General features: G+C 45.4%; 2 protein-coding genes across 3 annotated transcripts in view; one reads left to right on the top strand and one right to left on the bottom strand.

Moving 5' to 3' along the window:
- The window catches only part of DHX32 (DEAH-box helicase 32 (putative)), a 51,185-nt gene extending 31,497 nt beyond the window's left edge, over positions 1 to 19,688 (bottom strand). The window contains exons 1-2 of the mRNA XM_018041245.1: positions 19,458 to 19,688; positions 1,925 to 2,427 (exon numbers count right to left, since the gene is read on the bottom strand). Coding sequence (XP_017896734.1) covers positions 1,925 to 2,206 — 282 coding nt within the window. The 5' untranslated portion in view covers positions 2,207 to 2,427; positions 19,458 to 19,688. The remainder of the gene's footprint in view (positions 1 to 1,924; positions 2,428 to 19,457) is intronic.
- FANK1 (fibronectin type III and ankyrin repeat domains 1) overlaps positions 19,812 to 24,679 on the top strand; it is a 114,178-nt gene continuing 109,310 nt past the window's right edge. The window contains exon 1 of one of the 2 annotated variants that reach the window (XM_018041750.1): positions 19,812 to 19,921. In XM_018041750.1, the coding sequence (XP_017897239.1) occupies positions 19,909 to 19,921 (13 nt within the window). In that variant the 5' untranslated portion in view covers positions 19,812 to 19,908. The remainder of the gene's footprint in view (positions 19,922 to 24,679) is intronic. The other variant, XM_018041749.1, reaches the window with a different exon arrangement.

Here is a 24,679-nt window from a genome sequence, read left to right as displayed (position 1 = left end):
CTCCCCTGTCCCATGGGAAAACTCGTCTGTCCCCTGCTGTGAGGTCCTGAGGAAGACACACAGCTCTTCTGTGCTCTTACCGCCACAAATGCAGAACTGGAGTCTAACCCAAAGGAAACACCAGACAGATCCAAACTGAGGGATGTTGTGCAAAACACCTACTACCTTGTACTTTGCAAAAATGTCGTGGTTGCGAAGGACAAGGAAGGACTGAGCAGCTGCTTCAGATCAAAGGTGATGAAGCAGAAAGGACAAGGAGATGCAGTGTAACCGAGGGTTGGATTCTGAACTAGAATTTTTTTTAAATTACAAAGTAACTTAGTGGAAAAAACTGATGAAATTTGAATATTAAAAGTTAGATTTTGGTAATTATATTGTGGCTAGCCCTGTTTTTAGTAGGTACTGCTGAAGCATTTGGAAGTAAAGGGTATGATATTGTCAACTTACTCTTAAAAGGCTCAGAATAAAATCATGTGTGTGTGTGTAGAGACAGGACGATGAAGCAAATCTGGTAAAATGTCAACTGTGGTGGAATCTGAGTAAACTGTATGTGGAAAAATCTTTGGACTATTTTGCAACTTTGCATAAGTCTAAAATTATTGCAAATTAAAACTCTAAATCATTTTTTTAATTGCCACTTGTTCACAGAAACCAGGAAAGTTATACTCCTTCTGTGCTAATCATTAGCTTCTTAAGACAAACTGAAATCATTCATTGCAGCAACAACTCATCATAATAAAGGGAAAATCATAATACACCTTGGATATTGGCGGTTACAAACTCAATTAAAGGGGAAAAAAAACCACCTGTGATTCATTTCACCTCTCTTCAAGCTCCATTTAGGACAAGGCAGGCTCAGAGGTAGTAAAACCTTGAAACAGCACAGTGTAAAGAGTTCTTAGAATGCCAAGACAGTCATGTGACATTCATTAGACAAATGATCACATCCCTCTGGGCCAGAGTTTCATCATCTGGAAAATGAAGGGGCTCTATCAGATTATTTCTACTCTAATTTGTACATCATGAAAATCTGTAAATTCATTTCATAATAAAAATACTTATTGCTTGCTTTACAAAATATAGATCTCACTCAAACCTCGAGTTCAAATATAACAACAACAAACTGGCCAACAAGTTGTCACTAGCTTTCTGTGCCAATTGTTTCCTCCTCTTTCCTTCATCCCAGGCAAGAATACTGGAGCGGGTTCCCTTTTCCTCCTCTGGAGGACCTTCCTGGCTCAGCGATTGAACCTGTGTCTTCTGCCTAGGCAGGGGGATTCTTTACCACTGAGCCACCAGGGAAGCCCTCTGTTATTTCTCAGAGTTTGGAAAACAAAGATTTCCTTGTGTTTTTAACTTTCCATAGCTTGACCAATGTCACCAACAAGCGTATCCGTGCATTCTGAGTATCAGACTGCTAGACATGTAAACACGGCAGTTAATTTCAAAACTTACTGTGGGCCAGTAACATCTTTTAAAATACAATATGCATGACAGAATACTTTTTTTTACAACAAAATAATTTGAATAGATTCTTCTACTAAAACATGTAAACACGGCAGTTAATTCTGAAACTTACCGTGGGCCAGTAACATCTTTTAAAATACAATATGCATGACAGAATACTTTTTTTTACAACAAAATAATTTGAATAGATTCTTCTACTAAAGAAAGTTCAGTGGTACAATAAACACGATTAATATCCTCATAAGTATTAACTTTTATTCAGCCGGCTTTCATAAAGGAAATCAGGTTAAATAACTTATCTGAGGAACCTGAATTGCTAAGGTTCCCTTCTGTTTCGTCTTTCAGTTTAGACAATATCATTCTTACAACAGGACACTAGGCTGTGATGCTATAATTATTTCAGCACTAAAAAAGTACAATGTACAGAGCTAACTGGTTTTTTGCAGGGGCTACTCACCTGAGAGCTCTTGCCACACTTAGCGTCTCCCGAAACGATCACAACTTGACTCTGAAGCAGCTTCTCCATAAAGGAGTATTTTTCCTTCCATATTGGAAGGTCTTCTCTTTCTTTCAGAAGTTTATAGTAACGTGATGAATACGGCAAGCCATCGAAAGGGTTAAGTTCCAAATCCTCACACGCCAGAATTCCCTCCTCATCCCCGTCACTGGAATCCAGGGACTCGGGGAAATAGCGTTTTTCGGAGGAGGAGTTAGGACATTCCAGGGTTGCTGCTTCCATCTTGTCCAAGGGAGCTTAAGCCGCCGGCATTCTCCCGCAACAACCCACTGCAAACAGAGCCGTCTCTGTACACAAACTCAGACGTCCCAACCTGCGGGACTGCAGGCCAAGGCCCTAGCCAGCTGAATTCCTCCGGTCTGCATCTGCTGTCTGCGGCGCTGGCTGCTGTGCTCCAGCACTCCTCTGCGCATTCAGGGATGGTCGATAAAGCTAGACGCAAACTAAACAAGAAGGAAAGTCAGGTACACAGACATATGAGGTGCTCAGAAGAAAAAGCAATAGGCATTCCAAAACAAAAGCTTGATTTTTTCTGTTAATGGGTTACTGTCTGGCACTTCTGCTGTCTGTTTAAAAGGCCAGGAATAATGCAGACTCGCTCTTCAGGTCTGGTTGGTGGCCGTTTCTCCCTGGCCAGTTTGAGCACGAGCCCACCCGGGACCTGATTCTCCCTGCTGACCCCTGTCCCAGGTCCCGGCATCTTGATTGACAGCGGAATCGGGAGCAACAGGCAGACATTGTGAGTGTGAGGCTCCATCACGTGGTCACTAATCCCACCACAAAGGAGATGGCAGACCCTCTAACTGTTGAGGGCCTGGCGAGTGTTCCCCCACACTGGCTTCAGAAACTCCACTATTTATTTATTTAGTTTAAAAGAGTATTAAATTTTCTTTTTCATTTTACATTTGCCTGTGCTAATTTACAAAGCCAAGTGAGTGAATTTATTATATTTTCCCATCTGAGGCTATGCTAGCTTTGGTTAATGAGGTCTTTTATTTGTTTAACTACACCAGAAATCTCAAGCATATTTCTTGAGATCCCTGGGTCTTAAGCCCAACATGTTAGATTTAAGAGGCAACAAATTACAACACGTAATTTAAATGAAGAAGAGAAAAACTGCCTAAGAAAGGGTAAAATTTACACTAGGAATAGTCTGTATGTGTCAGGGAAGGGATCCTTCCTTTTCCAATCACTGGTGGTTTTTAAAAAATTCAATCAGTAGTGCTGGAAATAAGCACCTTTTCACATTAACCAAGGGGAAACTAAAAGGAAAGAAAAACTCAAGTAAAAAAGAATGCAGAATAAAATACCTTTCATGGTATCTTGTCACTCAGATCACTCTTTTTATGGCACCTCATTTATCAGAATTATTGCTCGAGATTGTCAGAGTTAGTAGTCTCAAACGGCTAGCTTCTAACCATAAGTAATGAAAACAAAATACTTCTCCACTGGTCAAGTCAGGCTCCAGGGAAACAGTCAGTCACTCAGGAAACAATCTGGAGTGCCTTCCAGGGCTTAAACTAATAAACGGGGCACTGGTCACACACATAAGGATACTCTGGGGGTAGGATGAAGACTGGTACAGAACTTTTAAAAAGTCACAGATCACAAGAGGGAGAAACTGATCTCCACGGTGGGGAAGGAACATGCTGGCTCTATGAGGGTAGAGTTCTTCAAAACTCGTTCTGAAAGCCACTGTTTAAAAATTACAATGGAACTGTCAAGGTGTGATAATACAAATGTAATACGCATTAACTCCACAATTCCGCGCTGAGACCAGAGCCACAGAAAATCTCCAAAAGCACGACAGCCTGAGATCACAGGACAAGCTGACTTTGCGACGGTGCCCAAGAATCAGAAACCTCAACTACTTAAGAGAAGTCAGTGCTTAGTTTTATGTTCAGCTTTTGTTTCGTTCTGATTAGAATCCCTTCCAAGGGATCTCATCTTATATGTAAATTAAATTACTGTTACTATGACTGAAGACTGCCTCAGGTACTATTTCCGAATTGTTTTCAGTTCAGTCGCTCAGTCATGTCTGACTCTTTGCCACCCCATGGTCGCAGATTGTTTTATCTTTTAAAAAAAAAAAAAAGCAGCACTATTAGTATTACCAAACACGTGTCTTTGAAATGTTTCTCTTCCAGTGCTCCCTAAAAGTGTAATCATCTTGTAATTAAAGTCTTACTTAGAAAGTACTGACCACGTTGAATCCTCGGGAACAGTCACGGTTTCTGAATAGGCATCTTTCTAGAAGAAAGCTAAGGCTGACCTAGCCTCTTTTCACACAAACCATGTGTACAGATACACATCACCTACTTATCTGTTCTGGTGGCTCAGAGATGACCCACAGAGCGGTGGACTCCACTTCCTCTCCCTGTGAATCTGAGCTGGCCCCGTGACTCGCTGTGACCACAAGAATGCAGTGAGGTGATGCTGGACTACTTCCTAGGCGTTCAATTGCTTGAAAACACTCTCCCTTGGAGCCAGCTGTCGCTCTGTGAGGTGGAGAAGCCACTAGGAGGAGAGCGAAGCCGGGCGTCTGCTGACAGAAGGCACGGCCTGCCAACCACATGGGCGCGTGGTGGAAGGCGCCCCACCCCGGCACGGCCTCCAGATGACCACAGGCCCGGCCGACAGGACGTCTGCACAAGGAGCGGCCACAGGGGCCCAGTCACCCGGAGAACCACGGGACGGGCCACCAAGTTCCAGCAGCAGAAAACCAGACTTCTGCCGGCTAAACGGAGCACACTCGGGATTTAACTGTTTCTTCATGACTCAAGGTCCGTCGGAGAAGACTTGAGAGTCCCTTGGACTGCAGGGAAATCAAACCAGTCCATCCTAAAGGAGATCAGTCCTGGGTGTTCAATGGAAGGACTGATGCTGAAGCTGAAACTCCAATACTTTGGTCACCTGACTAGAAGAGCTGACTCACTGGAAAAGACCCTGATGCTGGGAAAGATTGGAGGCAGGAGGAGAAGGGGATGACAGAGGATGACATGGTTGGATGGCATCACGGACTCAATGGACATGAATCTGAGTAAACTCCGGGAGTTGGTGATGGACAGGGAGGCCTGGCGTGCTGTGGTCTATGGGGTCGCGAAGAGTCAGACACGACTGAGCGACTGAACTGAACTGAACTGAACAAGGGCACCAACGCACTGGTTCCTGTAAGAGAATGAGGTTTCCAGATTTCCCTGAAGTGATGGGGGACAGAGGCCAGACGCGGCCACAGAGCCCTCCTTCCCCGGGGATGTGGCCTCCACGTCACACAGTCGCTCCCATCTGCTTCTCTAACTACTCTCCTACACAGTGCTTAGAACCAGACAGCCTTGTTGCACAGAAATGCCTATGAAGGCTGAGTCCACAAAGGGCTCTACGCTGACCCCATCGAGTCTGAAGGGTAAAGTGGTGAAGCCCGCGACACCTATTTGCAGCTCTCTCGGGACCTGGTTTTCTTTCTTTTGGTCTATCTTTATTTATTTGGGCTTCCCTGATAGCTCAGTTGGTAAAGAATCCACATGCAATGCAGGAGACCCCAGTTTGATTCCTGGGTCAGGAAGATTCTCTGGAGAAGGGAAAGGTTACCCACTCCTGTATTCTTGGGTTTCCCTGTGGCTCAGCTGGATAAGAATCCACCTGCAATGCAGGAGACCTGGGTTCAATCCCTGGGTCAGGAAGATCCCCTGGAGAAGGGAAAGGCTACCCACTCCAGTGCTCTGGCCTGGAGAATCCCATGGAATGCGTAGTCCATGGGGTCGCAATGAGTTGAACATGACTGACCGACTTTTACTTTATTTAATTGGAGGGTAACGGGCTTTACGATGTTGTGCTTCTGCCGTACAACAACACGAGTCAGCTGTGAGCATACGTATGTCCCTTCCCTCTCGAGACTCCCCACCCCCTCATCCCTTCCCTCTCAGTCGTCACAGAGCATCAGGCTGGGCTCCCTGCGCTGTGCAGCAGCTTCCCACTGGCTATTTACACAGGTGGTAGATAAGCGTCACGGCTGCTCTTCCGATTTGTCCCACTCTCTCCTTCCCCTGCTGTGTCCACAAGACCCTTTTACTGTCCTACAGACTGAGTTCCCAGTTTGGAGGGATGAGTGGCTGAGTTTTGACTCCACCAGCTCAAAAGACAGACACACACAGCTCTCCTCACCGATTCAGCAACTGACGGGACCCGTGCTGATCACTTTCTCCTCGTCACTGTTGTTTAATCGCTCAGCTGTGTCCGACTCTTCACCACCCCATGGACTGTGGCCCGCCAGGCTCCTCTGTCCTTGGGATTTCCCTTCTCCGGGGTATCTTCCTGACCCAGGGAATGAACCCGAGTCTCCAGCATTGGCAGGTGGGCTCTTTACTACTGAGCCACCAAGGAAGCCCCCCTTTCCCCCAGATGTGCTTAAATACACACAAGGGATTCGTGTCCTGGCCTTGGGCGATTTAATAGTAGCAACCTAAATAAGGGAAAACGAGTAATACAGGCTACATGTCACTCAAAAGTAAAATCTGTCCTGTTATCAATATAAACTACATTCTATGACAAGAATTTTAAATCTGAAAGCAAACTGGCATTTGCCCATTTTCAAAGCTATCCTACATGAGACTGTAGATCACATAATTTGTCAAAGACTGCTCTCGAAAGTGCATCTATTACAACTCTTAAATGAGCATTTATGAAAATAATACATTATCCAGCATAACACGAAACCACCTTACCGAGAATCAGAAGTTAACACGTGGCTAACGAGCTACATATTAGCCATTTATGTTTTGGCTCTGGGCCAGTAATTCTAGAAACGTAAATGGAGTCCATAGACAAGGATAAAGCTTTCAAGGGACTAAGTCAAATAACGTGGTGAAATTTGTCCTGAATAACTGTTTCACTGTTTGATGCTCCTCATCTGCACTTTCCCCACCATGTTCAACTGAATATCAATGGGTTCTTCACACCTACCAAACCCTCACCTGTACAATTTCAGCAACTGCACAGGTCTGGCGACCCCCCAACAGTTACTCTCTGGACCTCTTCTCTCTGTAAAAGGCCTGGTAAGGTCTCATCCTGTTTCACGGCTCTAATGCCACCGTATGTGGCGGTCTCCCTGTTTATATGTCCCGTCAAGCCTCTCTCCCTGAACTCCAGTCTCGTGCATTCAACTACCTACTAGTCATCTCCAATGTGGATATTTAGCAGGCATTTCACACTTTATGTACCCAAAGCTAAGCGCTGACATCTGCCCCAAAGCCATACACCTGGTCCGCTCATCTTCCTTTCAACTGCTCAGACCCCCAAATCTGAACGTATTCTTCATTTTTTTAAAAATCTCAAATCCCATCTCTGATCCGTCAATGGACTTGCTGGAGAGAACAGCAGCATCCAAAGATGTGCGTGTCCAAAGGCCTGGGATCTTCAATATGTACTCTGCTTGACAAGAGGGCTGCAGATGTGATCAAGTTGAGGACCTTGGCCAAGGGAGATCGTGCTGGTGGGTCCGAGCTAATCGCAGGGTCTGAAAATCAGAGACCCCTTCTCAGGTTTAGTCCGAGGGGACATGACCAAGGACGAAGGGTTGGGGAGATGCGATGCTGTTGGCTCTGAGGATGGAGGGCGGGCTTGTGAGCCATAATGCGGTGACCTCTAGAAGCTGGGAAACCAAGGAAAGGAATTCTCTCCTAGAGTGCCTAGAAAGCACCACAGCCCTGCCTGATTTTAAACCAGTGATGAGCATTTAAAAACATGTATTTTAATTTTTATTTCTTTATTTGGCTGTGCTGGGTCTCAGTCGCAGCACGTGGATCTCTAGTTGAGACTTGCAGCATCAACTCTTATTTGGGGCCTGTGGGATCCAGTTCCCTGGTCAGGGCTCCAAACCGAGCCCCCTGCATTGAAAGTACAGAGTCTTAGCCACTGGACCACCAGGGAAATCCCAAACCATGATGAACTAACTTCTAACCGAAGCAAATTACGATAATAAAAAAATTACCACTAAATTTGCAGTAATTTGTTACAGGAGCAACAGTTAACTAATACATCTGGAAATGCCCGTTCTACCTTCAAAATATATCAAAACCCCCATAACGTCCACCATGAACAGCCAGTCTGAGCCACTAACCTCTCATCTGGATTACTGCGACATCCTCGTGACTGGTCTTGGTTCCACCCTTAGTCTCTTGCAGTCAAAGTGATCCTGGTAAAGTCTACTTAGGTCTCCTCTGCTCAAAAAATTTCTCGTGATTTAGAAACTTCACCTTACTCCAAGGAAAAACCACAGTCCTTAACGGGACCTGCAAGGCCTGTGGGAACCAGAGGCATCACCTCCCTGCCCCAGTATCCCTGGCTTGCTCTCTCACTCACACTTCTCTGCTCAGGCGGCCCCCTCACTGGTCCTCAAACACACAGCACATGCCTGCCTCAGGGCCTGCTCTGCTCTCTGCCCAAAACGCTCCTTTCCTCCGAAACCCAAATGGCCAGCTCCCTTATTCCCTAAAGACCTTCACAGAATGTCAACTCTGCCACGGGGGGCTTCCCTGCCACAGGTCTGCCCTGTCTGAACAGCCACGCTCCTGTGCCCCAAACCCACTCCCCCAGCTCCTCAGCCTGCCCTGTTTCCTCTTTACATCTGTTTATTGTTGGAGCCCTCCGCCGAACGCAAGCACCTCGAGTTGGGGAGGTGTCTTTTTCTCCCCACCTTTAAGGCAGAATTGGCACATGGAAAGCATTCAACAGATACTTGCTGAATGAATGAATGATGTTGCTAGCACATCAGGGTACTGCTGTTCAACTATCCGGGTTGCGCTCTGTTCGGTCAGTGACCAAGCTCTTCGAAACTTCACCGCGTTCTGTCCCTTCCATCTCGCCTCTGATCCCAGACACCCGTGGCCACCTGCCTTTCTCCCCAGGCTCTCCACTGCAGCCTCTCGTGCACAGATCTGCACTTGCATTATATTATTCCACTTACAGCTCCAGTTAGCTGGCTACCGCTGCATCAATAGAGCTGAAACACTTCTGTTGGGAACTCACTATGTTTCTGGATTTCAGTGACTTTTTTGCCCCCGAATATGGCACAGAATAGACCCTTGCTGTTTTTAAAGGTTACGGCCTGAGAGTCTGGTGAATTAGCACATCCATCAACTGAAATATCTGCGAGCTTAAGTTCTCACATGAACCACGCACAGAAATCACAAATTAGCTCCTTTTTCAACATTTCTTAGAGCTGCTTTTTTCTTGATGACTTGAGTGGTTGTGTAGAAAATCACAGAGGTGCACTGAGATCCACACAACAGCGCGCCTCAAGCACAGCCAGCAGACCCCCCGATCTTTCGGGTCACTTGTAAACAACCAATGTGAGGAGGCCACGTCCCTAAGGATTAGGGAACTACTGAACCATCTGTACTACACACTATCTTTCCTTTCAGTCTCTCTACTCGAACCGCTATTGAGCTATATCCTCTTTGGCAGTTTCCACAGCCTGAACCCAGATACAGTGGGTACTTGATTAGCAATCAGAGGGTGATTCAACCTCTGTCCCTTGGGGATTCTACGCTTTTAAGACTGACATCAGATTGTGTTTTATTACAGGTGTTATTCTCAATCTAATAGGTTTTCTCTATTCTCAAGCCTTCTCATCTTCCATGCCTGCATTTTCATGTCTTCCATTTTCTTATTCAACCAATATTTGAGTGTCTACTAAGTATCTGGCCTGTGAACATGCGAGTGATATGTGAACAGGCAGGGCTGGGTCCTGTCCTCACGGGGCTTACAGTCTAGCTGAAAACGAAGGTGGGGGGTCAAACAAAGACTCTTAATCTTGTAGTTAAATAAGGAAGACCTCCCTGGTAGCTCAGATGGTAAAGAATCTGCCTGCAGTGCGGGAGACCCGGGTTCAGTCTCTGGGTCGGGAAGATCCTCTGGAGAAGAGAATGGGTACCCACTCCAGTGTTCTTGTCTGGAGAATCCCATGGACAGAGAAGCCTGGTGGGCCACAGTCCATGGGGTTGCAAAAAGTCGGACATGACTAAGTGACTAACACTTTCACCTTCTTTCCAGTAAGTAAAAGAAGGAAGAATGACAGGTATGCAACAGAAAAAAGAAAAGATCCAGGGGCAGGCGCATTCATAGATGAGACAAGAGCCCAATCAGGAAAGACTGGATAAGCCATTACTAAAACTATTAAGTTTTATTTTAAATGTCATGGGTCTAACTCAGTCATTTCTTGATTAAAATTTTTATCTTTTAAACATTTTGCTTTTCTTTACAATTTTGTTAAATCTAACGTGTTACTCAATTTTCTAAATATTACCTATGATTTTTCTAATATCTACCTTCAATTTTCTTCATTACTACTGCATGACAAGTTCTAGGAGAGCTGGAGCCAACTGAATGTAAATGGCAAAATGGAATGGATATTGGAATTATGAGCAAGCTTACCAAACAGGGCAGTAAGTTCAGTTCAGTTCAGTTACTCAGTCATGTCCGACTCTTTGCAACCCCATGAATCGCAGCCCGCCAGGCCTCCCTGTCCATCACCAACTCCCAGAGTTCACTCAAACTCAACATCCATCGAGTCAGTGATACCATCCAGCCATCTCATCCTCTGTTGTCCCCTTCTCCTCCTGCCCCCAATCCCTCCCAGCATCAGAGTCTTTTCCAATGAGTCAACTCTTCGCATGAGGTGGCCAAAGTATTGGAGTTTCAGCTTTAGCATCATTCCTTCCAAAGAAATCCCAGGGCAGATCTTCAGAATGGACTGGTTGGATCTCCTTGCAGTCCAAGGGAAGTAAGAGAAACCAGCAAATCCCATTCAAGTGAAAAATTATCAGAAATATTAAAAACTAAACACCACTTCTTGACTATTTAAAATTATTTTCACAAAGGTCTGTGAAAACAGGTCTTTTCTACGATCTAATTCACAGCCTATCCTTTTTCCTCTCCACTGCTTAGGAAAAGTGTTCTGGGAAAAACACACTTACACAAACACCTTGCCTTTTAAAAAATTATTTTCATGTAACTTCCAAATTTGTTTTGACACTATTTATGTGACCAATGCATTTTTCTTGAAGAATTTGTGCTAATTTTTATTGGAAGTTTTAAAAATAGTTTAATAACTATTTAAAGTCTCTTCATATTCTGCAGAAGAGGAAATTATTTATTATTCGAATGTTTGCAAACAGGATCAAATGGAGAGTCAGGAATTTGTTAGAAATCCTAGAGGATGTCCCTGGTGGTTCAGTGGTTAAGAGTACACCTTGCAATGCGGGGGACATGGGTTCGATCCCTGGTTCTGGAAGATCCCACATGTTGCAGAGCAACTAAGTCCAAGTACCACAATCACTGAGCCTGTGCTCTGGGGCTCTTGAGCCGCTAGTGAAGGCCAAGTGCCCAGAGCCCGAGTTCTGCAACAAGAGAAGCCACCACAAGGAGAAGCCTGTGCCCAACAGAGAGCAGACCCTGCAGCTAGAGAAAAGCCCCCGCACACAGCCACAAAGACCCAGCACAGCCAACATAAATAAAGAAGTCTTTCTAACGGATGTGAATCTGAGCAAACTCCAGGAGACAGGGAAGGACAGGGAAGCCTGGTGTGCTGCAGTCCATGGGGTCGCAAAGAGTCAGACACGACTTGGCGAATGAACGCCCAACAAGGGGAGCAACTTAGTAAAAGGAAACATCTGTCTACGTGGAATCTTTGGAACAACGCTGGAACACTAACGCAAACTCAGCACGTGTGCTCGACACATTCACTCAGGTTTTCACGTGGCTTCCTCCAGCTCCAGGTTTATGATAGACTTCCTAAGGTCAAGATCCACTTCTGAGTCATCTCTGCAGAGTCTACACCGTAACATAGGCCTTTGCAAAGATTATGTGACCAATACATATTAGCTGAAATAATAAACAATATACTCGTGAACCATGATGACAAGGTTTAGAACAAAGGAAGATTAATGAGGCCCTGCAAGTGAGTAACGACTGTCCTCAGGATAGAGAGCTGTTATTTCTTTGGAGAACAGGATCATTAGTTCCCTATTCCACACCAACTCTGTTCAAAGTGCTTGATTGTGACAAGATAAGGAGCTTGCATCGCAGTGTAAATTAACTGGCTGCTTCCTTCCCTGAAGAAGTCTTGCTATTTCCCTGAACTAAACAGTATGACTAGGGCCACAGTCTATTTACATTCTGGCACCAGCTCCTAATCTCACTGCAAACCAGTAAGAGTCTGTGGACTGACATTGGTCTGCACACTGCAGACTTTGAAAACAAAGGTCCTATCCAACCACCGAAGCTGAACTAGCACTATGGACAGCAATAATGATAATGAGGATGATTCTACCAATTAGCCTTTACGGAGTGCTTACTGGGCGCCAGATGCTAGAAGTACTTAAGCACTTTATATGGATTATTTCATTTAAACTCTTAAGGACCCCATGAGGGTTTACTTTATTATTTCCGTTTTTTTTTTTTAATGAGGAAATTTAAGCCTTCAGAAGCTTAGTTAATTCACTCAGCTTCGAGCTGCTCAGCTGGGGTAGAGCAGGTGCTGAAGTCCTGCAGTCTGCTCTCAGCTTCGCCCCAGGTATGTGTCCCAGGTACGGGTCCAGTGTGTGCTCAACTGTGTCGCACCACGCTGCTCCCTGACTGCGTTAAAGAACTACAGCAGGCTCCCGCAGCAACACTGTGGGGTAGAGAACCACTTGATGTTACAGGAGGTATCAGGCAGGGTGGCCGGGAAAACATACCGTATGATGACGGTTCTTTCATGGAAAGGAAAACATAGCTGTAATCACCCATACTGAGAGCTGCCATCAAATATCTAATATGAAAACTTTATTTTCCAGGTGTACTCTATTTTAATCAAAAGCAATGGACTTAACATAACTGGGCTTTTAAGAAGATTACTCCTTTGCTTTCCTTTGTTTTAATTGGCTCAGAGCTCCCCCAAAGCACATCCTATTGTATACTGTCATCCTGCTTATTTAACTTATATGCAGAGTGAAAGTGAAGTCGCTCACTTGTGTCCAACTCTTTGCGACCCCATGGAGTGTCAGAGTACAGCATGTGAAATGCCAGGCTGGATGAAGCATAAGCTGGAATCAAGATAGCTGGGAGAAACACCAATAACCTCAGATATGTAGGTGACACCAGCCTTAGGGCAGAAAGTGAAGAAGAATTCAAGAGCCTCTTGATGAAAGTGAAAGAAGAGAGTGAAAAAGCTGTCTTAAAACTCAACATTGAAAAAATGAAGAACATGGCATCAGGTCCAATCACTTCATGGGAAACAGACAGGGAAACAATGGAAACAGTGACAGACTTTTATTTTCTTGGGCTCCAAAATCACTGTGGATGGTGACTGCAGCCATGAAATTAAAAGATGCTTACTCCTTGGAAGAAAAGCTATGACAGACCTAGACAGCATATTAAAAAGCAGAGACATTACTTTGCTGACAAAGGTCTGTATAGTCAAAGCTATGGTTTTTCCAGCAGTCATGTAGAGATGTGAGAGCTGAACAATAAAAAAGGCTGAGCACCAAAGAACTGATGCTTTTGAACTGTGATGTTGGAGAAGATTCCTGAGAGTCCCTTGGACAGCAAGGAGATCAAACCTGTAAGTCTAAAGGAAATCAACCCTGAATATTCACTGGAAGGACTGATGCTGAAGTTAAAGCTCTAATACTTGGGCCACCTGATTCGAAGAGCTGACTCATCAGAAAAGACCCTGATGCTGGGAAAGATTGAAGGCGGGAGGAGAATGAGATGACAGAGGATGAGATGGTTGGATGGCATCACCAACTCAATGGACATGAGTTTGAGCAAGCTCTGGGAGTTGGTGACGGACAGGGAAGCCTGGCAGGCTACAGTCCATGGGGTTGATAAGAGTCAGACGCAACCAAGCGATATCTCAATAACAACAATAATATACCAAACACAGCTTGAATTATCAATCCTGCACAATTTTTTTTTAAGAATTCTACATTCTACTGGCAATTTGCACATAAAGACTTCCCAAGCTCAGTCAATGTCTGTGTAGCATAATAACATATTACTCCCTACATGTAAGTCTATAAATCAAGGGTTTTGTTAGAATTTCAAATGGCTGGGCCACTCAGTGCTTTTTAACACTATTTTGATGATTATTTTTACTGGATAATATTCTAAAAACTAACACGTGAGTAAAAGCAAAGTTAATAAAGTATGCTAAAATATTAATTTGACTTATTTATGCAGTCTAGTTAGATATCTGAACAAATGCATGAGCCAATCAAAGTTGAAAACTAAAAATAGGCTATTGCCAGTCTCCCTAAGGAATTCACCGTATTTATTTTACCTACAACATACACAAAATGAACTTTCATACAACTTCTTTATCAAAGACAGTATTGCTTGGGGCATTATCATACCTCCTGAAGTTATATTTTACTTGAATCGTTGCTCTAAATGGAGATTGTGAAAAACAAAAAATATGAGGAACCTTTTTCACAGAGTGTATGTGTGCGTGTTCAGTCAGTCGTGTCTGACTCTCCACGACCCCATGGACTGTAGCCTGCCAGGCTCCTCTGTCCGCGGGATTCTCCAGGCAAGAATGCTAGAGTGGGCTGCCATTTCCTCCTCCGTGCTAACAGAGTCATGGGTAGCCATTCTGCACCAACTTTATTAAAACAAGAATCAATGGATACACTACGCTGCGCACTCTAAGGCAGGTGGAGGAAAATAGCATCATTCCAGGGAGCGCCAACACACGGGCCTGGGAGAGCAGGGCTTCTGGTCTGTCCGTCTCTCCAGATTTTCTGGCCCCTCCTCTCCAGCCTCTGCCCCAGAGTTTTATCCCCAGCCGTCTTCTCACCGCACATAACCTCCCCGGAGAATCTCACTCACATTTTAACTTCAATCACTGAGTGCTTCGGCCGAGTTTCTATCTTCATCTCAGACTTCTTTCTACAGTTCCAGACCCACACGTCCAAGTAACACTTACGGGACGTCCCAACTTAGATAACAGGCAATTTCAGGGTGAACGTTCAAAACTGAACTTGTCATCTACCCCACTTCTCACACCTCTGAGAAACAAAAGGCTTCTTTCACGTTCCAGATTCAGCAACTGACAGAACAGTGTCGTCAGCAGGAAGTCATCCCTGGCTTCTTCCCCACCTCCACCTCCAGCATCTCCAAGGCTGCTGATTTCACCTCGCTCAGCAGCCCCTCCTCCTGATTCCCAACACCATCACCACCAGAGCCTTAGTTATCTTATTTCTTCACAGAATTGCTGCAAAATCTCCAGTTTTGCTTTTCTGCCTCTATCTGTGGCTCTCCATCAACGTGACATCATTCACAAGCTGCCAGAGACCTCTGTCAAATGCAAAACTGGTCACGTCACTGACTCAAGTGCCTTTTATTACCTTCAAGACAAAAGCCTCACTCCCAGGTTCTTTCTGACTTAGTCTGTATTTGCCCCTCCAGCTTTCCAGTATGTTCTCTCTGCTCCAGCCACAATCCTATCCCCTGTACCTCTGCCCAGTCTCTTCCTCTGCCTGGGTGGTCCCCTTGCCCTCACAGACAATCCATCAAGTCATTTCCTAGTCCCTCCTGGAGAAGAAATCCAGGTCCCAGGAAGTACCTAACACATTACAGGTGCTCACCAAATATTTGCTGTGTGTACGCTGGAGTTAATGACAACCCTTTACATTTAATAAATTCTTTGCAATATACAAGGAATTTTCATTCACATCTATAATCACATTTGACAACCACTGCAGGTTTTATCATCCCGAGTTATCAATGAGGAAATAATGGCCCCTGACTTTCCCAAGATGGAAGAGCAGGAATTAATGCAATCATCCCTGACTAAAGGCTTGTCTTCTATTATTATCCTACTTAATTATCAGGTACACACTGAAAACCCACTATGAGCTTAAAGGAATACAGAAGCAGCCTAGGTCATGGACTTAGCTCTTAAATGTTTAATCTCATCAGAGGCACAAGACCCATACACACAAAAAATGAGAAAATTCTACAAGATAGTATAGTATATATATAAAATAGATAACCAATAGGGATCTACCATATACACAGAGAACTATATTCAATATCTTATAAATACTGGAAAGAATCTTTAAGGTAAAAGAATCTGAAAAGGAACATATATATATATATATAATATATATGGCTAAATCACTGTACTATATACCTGAAACTAACACGATATCATAAATTATACCTCAAAAAAAAAAAAATTCTAAGAAGAAAAAAGAAAGTATAGTGTAGCGTAGGGCTAAGTGCCAAAGTGCACAGTGACCCTGGGGGGAACAGAAGTGCACTCAGTGGGCACTCACCTATCCTGGGGGCTTCCTGGGGCTCAGGGGGTAAAACATCCCTCTGCCAATGCAGCAGATGCAGAAGACGCGGGTTTGACTCCTGGGTTGGGAAGTTCCCCTGGAGAAAGGAATGGCAAGCCGCTCCAGTATTCTTGCCTGGAAAATCCCATAGACAGGGGAGCCTGGCAGGCTGCAGTCCAGGGGGTCGAAGCCTTGGACATGACTGAGCGACGGCATGAACACACGCGCACCCACCCTGGGAAGGCTCTCCAGATAGCAGATGGGGGAGTGGGCAGCGTGGCTCTGTAGCCATTACACCATGAATGATTAAAAGGGCTAACAGAGAGGCATTTTTTAAGTCCAACAATTTGAGTGCAGACCATGACAGGTCTGGAGGACAGAAAGGAAACAGCAAAAATGGAAATATAATTGTTTTCTGCCTTTGACCAAATTCCTTCTGAGTTTTAGAAAGTAACAGAGGGAAGAGTTCCCTCACTATGGAAAAACAGAAATCCAGAAACAAAAATGAAAACTTCCTCTGACTTATGAGAGTAAGTTTATGAAACAGAAGTATATTCATCTGCTTTATTTCCTTTCTTTCCTTTTGAAATCATCCTACTTGAATTAAACCATGTTAACTTCCTAAAGGAATTACTTTTACTTTGAATTCTGATGTGGACAAGAGATTTAAACAAGAAGAAGAAAGGCCACTTCTGTCTCTTAATTGCTACCTTGTTATTTCCTGGGACAGTGCTTTGGCTTGCTACATGTAGTTGAGCATTAGCAAAGTAAACAATAATGTAATTATTCCCTCCAGTGAAGAGCTGGGAAACTTTTCCGAACATGACAGTGAAAACAAATAGAAAAAGTAGTACAAAATACCCAAAGGGACAACCAATACCTTTACCATTCATTTCAACCTCCAGCCGCTAGCAACCGACCTCAGGCCATCCCCTCCAGTAATAAAGCACGGTCCCTTTATCTAGAGCAGTTTCTTTAAAGCTCTTCTCAATCATTCAACAGACATTTAACAAGTACATTGTTACTGGAGAAAAAGAAACTGAATACCAACCCCTGCCTTGGACATTTTTGTACGTATCCCTTCCTCATCTTCACCCCCTTCTTTAGTCATTTGTTCCACAGGTACACAATCCCCTAAAACAAATGCTGTTTTTCAGTTGCTCATGTCACCTATTACCTAAAATATGTCAATGCAAGATTGCCTCAATGTCAAGCTCATAGTTATCGATAAAATCATTCATCTATACAACAAAATATTTATCAATATATATCTCCATTTTATAACACAGTTATCCTCTGGTAAAAAAAGAAAAAAGTCTGCATATAACTATTAAATTATCGCGCCCTTGTTACATCGAGATCTACAATTTTGGTTCTTCTTTTTAAATACAAGTGCCTAATCCTTTACTGTACGGGAAAATTTAACCCTACCTCCTCTTTTCTGTTAATAAAAGCCAAGCTTTAATCGTTATCTTCTCACTTTGACTATGACATCATCAATGAACATCATTACGTTTGTTTCTCCAGTGAAAAGACCAATTCATAACTTGGATAATGATGTGAAAACTAGAACTTGAAAAGACTGTACTACAGAAGAACTGTTGATCTTAGAGCCTTTCTATCTAAAAACCCATTCCACATCTCTAAGTAGTAAGAACAGGTAGTCAAGGCACCATGAAGTGTTTACCTTCCAACTTGAATTTATTACTTTAATATTGTAGCTGTTGAATTACAGGTTCTGTATATATCACACCGCTTGTCAATATCCACTAAACATAAACCTTGTGGCTTTGACAATGAATCTGAAAAAGTCCCCAAATAGTCTGAGAGGGGAGAGCCCAATTTGGTGGAATATAATAAATGTCCCTTTCCATCACAGAATACCTGCTTCTCAGGTTCAATTAACCTCTGAAAGTAATTCTCCTTGATGTCCTTGTCATCTGCAGGGTAGGAAAGAATGAGCAGTCACTAACGTGACCCCAAAACGCTCTCTTCTTTTCATTCCCCTCAAGTCCTGTCTAGGGCAGCAGGAGGAACTGATGGAGGGGCCAAAATCTTCAGACCGGAGCACTGCACGGATCATGCCTTTCCTCCCACCTGCACGTGCATTCCCCTTCTTTTCCTTCTCTCCTCTCCTTAGGGTTGCTCTTCTTGACCTCTACAGCACCCTCCCCGTGGTCTGAATTTTTACAGCCTACCAGATAAAACGCCCGGTGATCCCCAATGCTTCCTGAAAGCACTACCTGCATCGATGTTTTCAAAACCACTCTTAGGAGAAAAAAAAGACTATGGTGTGGGATCTTGCTACAAAAAAAGGTTACGGTGTGTTTCACTGCCCTACCAAGCTTTGGTACAGAACATGCGAGCTTGGTGCCCACAACTTGGAGCGAAAACCAGGAGCTCTGAAACAAATACACACACACACACACACTTGGTGATACAACTTGGAGCGAAAACCAGGAGCCCTGAAACACACACGCACACGGTGCTACAACTTGGAGCGAAAACCAGGAGCTCTGACACACACACACACAAACACACACACACAATACTAAAACCCGGAAAGATCCGACTGGGGCCCACGGCCCGAAAGGTGACACTCGGTGCTACAACTTGGAGCGAAAACCAGGAGCTCTGAAACACACACACACACACACACACACACACACACACACACACACACACACACAATACTAAAACCCGGAAAGATCCGACTGGGGCCCACGGCCCGAAAGGTGACACTCGGGATGACAGTGCAATGTGCGCAGCGGAGGCGCCTTCTCCCCGCTTTTCGGGACCCGGGCGACGCGCTCGGCCCACTGCCGACCACTTGCTCCCATCTGCTAAGAAGCGCTGCCTGCCAAAGTGACACGAGTGGCCGAAGTCCGGCCCCGGGCCGGCCGGGCGCACCCTCCCCACCCGTGGCCGGCCCCCAGCCTCGCGGCCCGGGGGCCCGCAGGGAGGGCGGGTCCGCTCCGCGCGCCCGGACGCGGCTCCGCGAGGCTGGGGGGCGGCTCGGGGCGGGGGGGCGTCTCCTCCCGGGCGTTTCACCAGTCGGGGCGCGGTGGTCCAGGGCCGACCCGGCGGGCCCGCAACAGGTGCGCCCGGGCCGCCCCCACCCCGGCCTCCCGCCGCCGCGGCCCGGCCTTTACCTGCGGTCTGCGGACGGAGGCCCGGGCGCGGCCGCCCTTCCCCGCCGAGCTCGCCGGACGCGCGGACTGACGAACGGACGCCTCGGATCGGCGACGGAGGGCCCACGGGGCCCCACCCGAAGGCCCCGCCTGGGACGCGAGGGCCGCCGCGGTGGGGCGCGACCGCCCGACCAAGCCGCCCCGGGGCAGCGCGCCTTCCGCCCGCGGGCGCCCTCCGCCCGCCGCGCTCGCTGGCCCCCTGGAGACAAGCGGGCCCTCGCGCTCGTTCGCGTTTCCTGGCGTCTTTTGGTCCCTCCCTCTCGCCGTCCTTCCTGCTCCTCCTCCTCCCCCCACCCCGCCCTCCGGGTTGTCAGGGCAACCGAAGCGACGCCGGCCCCCGGGAGGAGAGGCGTTAGAAGGGGCTTGCGGCGCCGGGGGCTCGGCCGGTAGGAGCCCGGGAGCAGCTTCCTCTATGGAGCTCCAGAGTAAGGGGGCCGGGGCCGGGGCCAGGGCGGGCCTCCCGCGGAACGGGTGTGGGCGCCCTGCGCGAGGCTCCGCAGGCTTTTTAAAAACGCTTTTGACTTGGATATACGGTCTCCCTTTCGAGAGTCGAGAAAGGGGCTAAATCCCGCGGAGTGTGATCGTCGGGAGCCGGAGGGCCGTGTGAGCTCGGGAATGTGGGCTGGCTGAGGCAGCGCCCCCAGGGTATTGCTTCCTAAAATGACCGCCCCCACAAGCAAATCCATTTCTTGTTACTATTGCTGTCATTATTATTGGAGCTTCCCTAGTGGCTCAGATGGTAAAGAATCCTCCTGCAATGCGGGAGACAGAGGTTCGATTCCTGGGTTGGGAAGATCCCCTGGAGGAGGGCATGGCAACCCACTCCGTTATTCTTGCCTGGAGAATTCCATGGACAGAGGAGCCTGGCGGGAATACAGTCCACAGGGTCGCAGAGTCAGACACGACTGAAGCGGCTTGGCATGGTACAGTCCTCACTGTTTTGTTTGGTACTTTGATTCATTGACCATAAGTAGCCGTTCTGCTTCTAAAATGTCAGCAGTTGAACCTGCAAGGAGGCTAGCTCTTGTACTTATTAGAAGATACGGCATCCTCTTCGCAGTAGTCGGAGATTTGAAGGAGAGAAAAATTTTGAGCTTTGTGCAGGAGTGTTTAATTCGTTGCTAGAGGTTCTCCGAGGTAGGCTTGGACACACAAAAAGGAAAAAAAAGTTACGATTTCTCTTTCTGTTTCCCACTTCGTTTGACAAACGGTGAGCAGTCTGGAATTATCCGATCTAACACAAGCTTTAACTTACTGTGTTTTTGATTGTTGTTCAATGTTCTGTGCTTAGTCGTTCAGTCGTGTCTGACTCTTGCAACCCCATGGACTGTAACCTACCAGGCTCCTCTGTCCATGGGATTCTCTAGGCAAGAATGCTGGAGTGGGTTGCCATGCCCTCCTCCAGGTTATCTTTCCAACCCAGGGATACAACCCAGGGCTCCCACATTGCAGGCGGATTCTTTACCATCTGAGCCACCAGGGAAGCCCATCGATTGTTGTTGTTATTACTACTGCTACTACTACTACTATCCAAACCTCTCTAGGGACACAGAGCTCCATCCTTCTTTCCCAAGCTGTTTTATTGCTCCTTTTGTTCTTAAAATAAGAACAGTGTTTCCTATGGAGACTAGAAAGACCTGGAACTTTTATAGGAGGATGCAGTTTGACTCTGAAAACCAAGTTGTCTTTTCTTGCACAATTTCAGAAATGAAAGTACTTAGACCATGTCCATTCTCTGGGGTATATGCTGATGTTGTTAAAGGTCGTTAGTTTCCAAGGAGGTTTCTAAAGAGTTTTTCCTTTCTTTTAACTCCCTTGCTGAGCAGAAAACTTATAAGTTGAGAATTATAGTTTGAGTGGATTTTATCCACTATTCTATCACTCACACTTGTAACTCTCTGGATTTTGTGTGTTATCTAACCTGTTGAAAGAAATTTAACTTACAACAATGTTAGAATTTTTGTATCATTTCAAATTAATGCTAGGGTGTGTATGTTCTCTCTTTGCTGCTGCTAAGTCACTTCAGTCGTGTCCGACTCTATACGACCCCATAGACGGCAGCCCACCAGGCTCCCCCGTCCCTGGGATTCTCCAGGCAAGAACACTGGAGTGGGTTGCCATTTCCTTTTCCAATGCACGAAAGTGAAAAGTGAAAATGAAGTCGCTCAGTCGTGTCCGACCCTCAGCGACCCCATGGACTGCAGCCCTCCAGGCTCCTCCATCTATGGGATTTTCCAGACGAGAGTACTAGAGTGGGGTGCCATTATAAAGTGAAGTGAAATATCTCTCTTAAAAATGCCAACTTTATTTCTTCAAATTTATGTTACTGTTTAACTGTGTAAACTAAAAATTTCAAGTATGGTATTGAATTTGGTATTTCCAATTTCAATACCAATATCAATTTCAAATTCCAATACCAATTTCCATGGTATTTCCATGGTATTCTCTATGTTCTAAATACTCTCCTGGGGTGGAGGATTGAACAGTGAATAAAACCCTGTTAGCTTTGGTTATCCCTGGGAAACTGAGCAGATACTTGCCCAAGAACTTCTGAAAACCTCCCTGGGGTCTGAGATTAGGGGAAAGGGAATGCGCAGAAGGCTTCCGGCAGAATAATCCAACAAAGAGTGTGGGAAAGGGGTTCCAGACAGGTCCCTGAGACCAGAGAGAGCAGTGTGGGTGTAAGGTTCAGAGGTCAAAGATCAGTAGAGCTGTAACTGAGAAGACTAAGGGATGGAGGGGAGAAGGAAGAAAAGCGACAAGGCTGGAAAAGTGAGTAGGAACTGGATCCTGGAGACTTTGTAAAATTGTGAGAAATTTATTACCTCTATGAATGACACATCCGATTTATATCTGATCACAGATATATCTGATCACATTGGGTTTTAAGGTGGAAAATATTTGTTAAATAATCTTTTATGCCTGGGACACAACTGTAAATTTCTTTACATACTCTCAAATGCTGTCACCAGTTTAATTTTAGATAATTCAAACAATGACCATTTACCTTAGAGAATTCTTTAGCAGCCTAATAAGCATCATTTTGGGTGAATGTTAATTTATTTGCTGTTAATACATATTTTAAAGGACAAGATTAGATGGTCTTTAGGTCCTTTTTAACTTCAAGAAATGTACCCTACCAGATTCCACCTGAGACTCAAGTTACTATTTTATTCTCTCAAAGATATTGGAAAATACTATGGCTGTGATATTAACAAATACTACAATTATACTGTTATCAGTATTATATTAACAATATAGTATGTTGTTATGCCAATATTATCTGGCATATTTTAAGCCTGGTGTGTACATGATACCATTTGTTATGGGGGGTTTCAAGTAGCATTTTACTGGTGTCGTTGAATATAGCACCAGTAAATTGATTTAAAAGGAGGCACCTTCTTCATTGCCTTTAAGGATTAAACATGTACCTAAGGACAACACCAAAGAACTGCTAGAAATAACCCCCAAGTCAGTCTTACCCATTCTGTTTCCACACACTTAAGTTTCTATTACTTTTAGGAGTGACCTTTATTGACTGAGTCATTAAAATCCCATAAACATAAGCACTTCAAATCCCACAGCTGGATCACACTCTGGCAATAAGCAGAGGGTGACTGGGGCTACCACTGTTTTGCAGAATGATAGTAAGTCAATGATCCAAGAAATGACTCCTAGGGGAAAGGGGCAAATTAAATCAGCTTACAACCCTGGGCTGTTCAGAATGGTTTTGGCTCTTGGCTTACATATTTACATCTTTAATTATTTTCTTCCTAAACTAACAACACTGTTGGAAAGATAACCCATGTATGAAATAACATGAAAAATGCACCTCAAATTCCTATTTTTTTTTTAATTTTATTTTTACTTTATTTTGTTTTACAATACTGTATTGGTTTCTTTTTGGCTGTGCTGGGTCTTCATTGCTATGCACCGGCTTTTGCCAGTGGCAGCTAGTGTGGGCCGCTCTCCAGTCCAAGTTCTTCTCATCGTGGTGGTTTCTCTTGTGGAGCACAGGCTCTGGGTGCGCCAGCTCAGTAGTTGTGGTGCATGGGCTTAGATACCCTGCAGCATGTGGAATCTGCCCCGACCAGGGCTTGAACCTGTGCCCCCTGCATTGGGAGCTGGATTCTTACCCACTGTGCCACCAGTGAAAGTGAAAGCCGCTCAGTTGTGTCCGACTCTTTGCGACCCCATGGACTATACAGTCCATGGAATTCTCCAGGCCAGAATGCTGGAGTGAGTAGCCTTTCCCTTCTCCAGGGCATCTTTTCAACCCAGGGATTGAACCCAGGTGTCTTGCCTTTCAGGCGCATTCTACCAGCTGAGCCACAAGGGAAGCCCAGGAATACTGGAGTGGGGAGCCTATCCTTCTCCAGTGGATCTTCCCAACCCAGGAATTGAACTGGGGTCTCCTACATTGCAGGCAGATTCTTTACTAACTGAGCTCGCCAGCAGGGAAGTCCCCAATTCCTTTTTTTTCTTTTTCTTTTTAAGAGAAGATTTATGTTCAACAGTACTATCTCTTCCCTAATATTTTAGTAAGTGGCAATGCCAAGGAGTAGCTTTGCAGGTCTTTAAACTTTCCTTTCATGATCTTCCCTAGCCCACTAAATCACCCTAAATAAGCACATACTCTGAATTTTAAAATGTGTATATTTATCAAGTGCAGCATCAAGATACACCCTTAGCTCCCGCTTACAACCATATTGCCACCTGCCCTCTGAACTCTCCCTAAATAAAAAATGCTGGGCCTAGTTCAGGCCAGGCAGCAGTTTCTTGAGAGACACCTCCCTTTTCAAAGGAATCCTAAATGGGATTCTAGGTTACTCCAATGACTAAGAGCCTGAGACGTAGCCTTAAAGGGGTGAAGACCTATTTCTCCAAACCAGTTTTCCCACTGGTCTGCCCCATCTATGGGTAGGATTTCACCATCTTCCCAACTACTCCAGCTGGAAGTCTGAGTGTCATCCTGAGCTCCTCCCTTTTACTCAGCACCCCTCCCACTCATCCCACCCACCAGCGTGCCTGTCTATTCCACCTTACACACACCCTAACTGTGGCTTTCTCTGCAGTCATCACCCATATTCCAAGCCACCATCTTGCCTAACCTGTGATGGGAGTCTCTGCTGATTTCTGCATTTCCTCTCCCTACCTGTGCTCACCTGGGGGCCAGAGTAAGC

This window comes from Capra hircus, chromosome 26, assembly GCF_001704415.2.
Source record: "Capra hircus breed San Clemente chromosome 26, ASM170441v1, whole genome shotgun sequence".
NCBI lineage: Eukaryota > Metazoa > Chordata > Mammalia > Artiodactyla > Bovidae > Capra > Capra hircus.
This window is presented reverse-complemented; position numbering and strand designations above follow the sequence as displayed.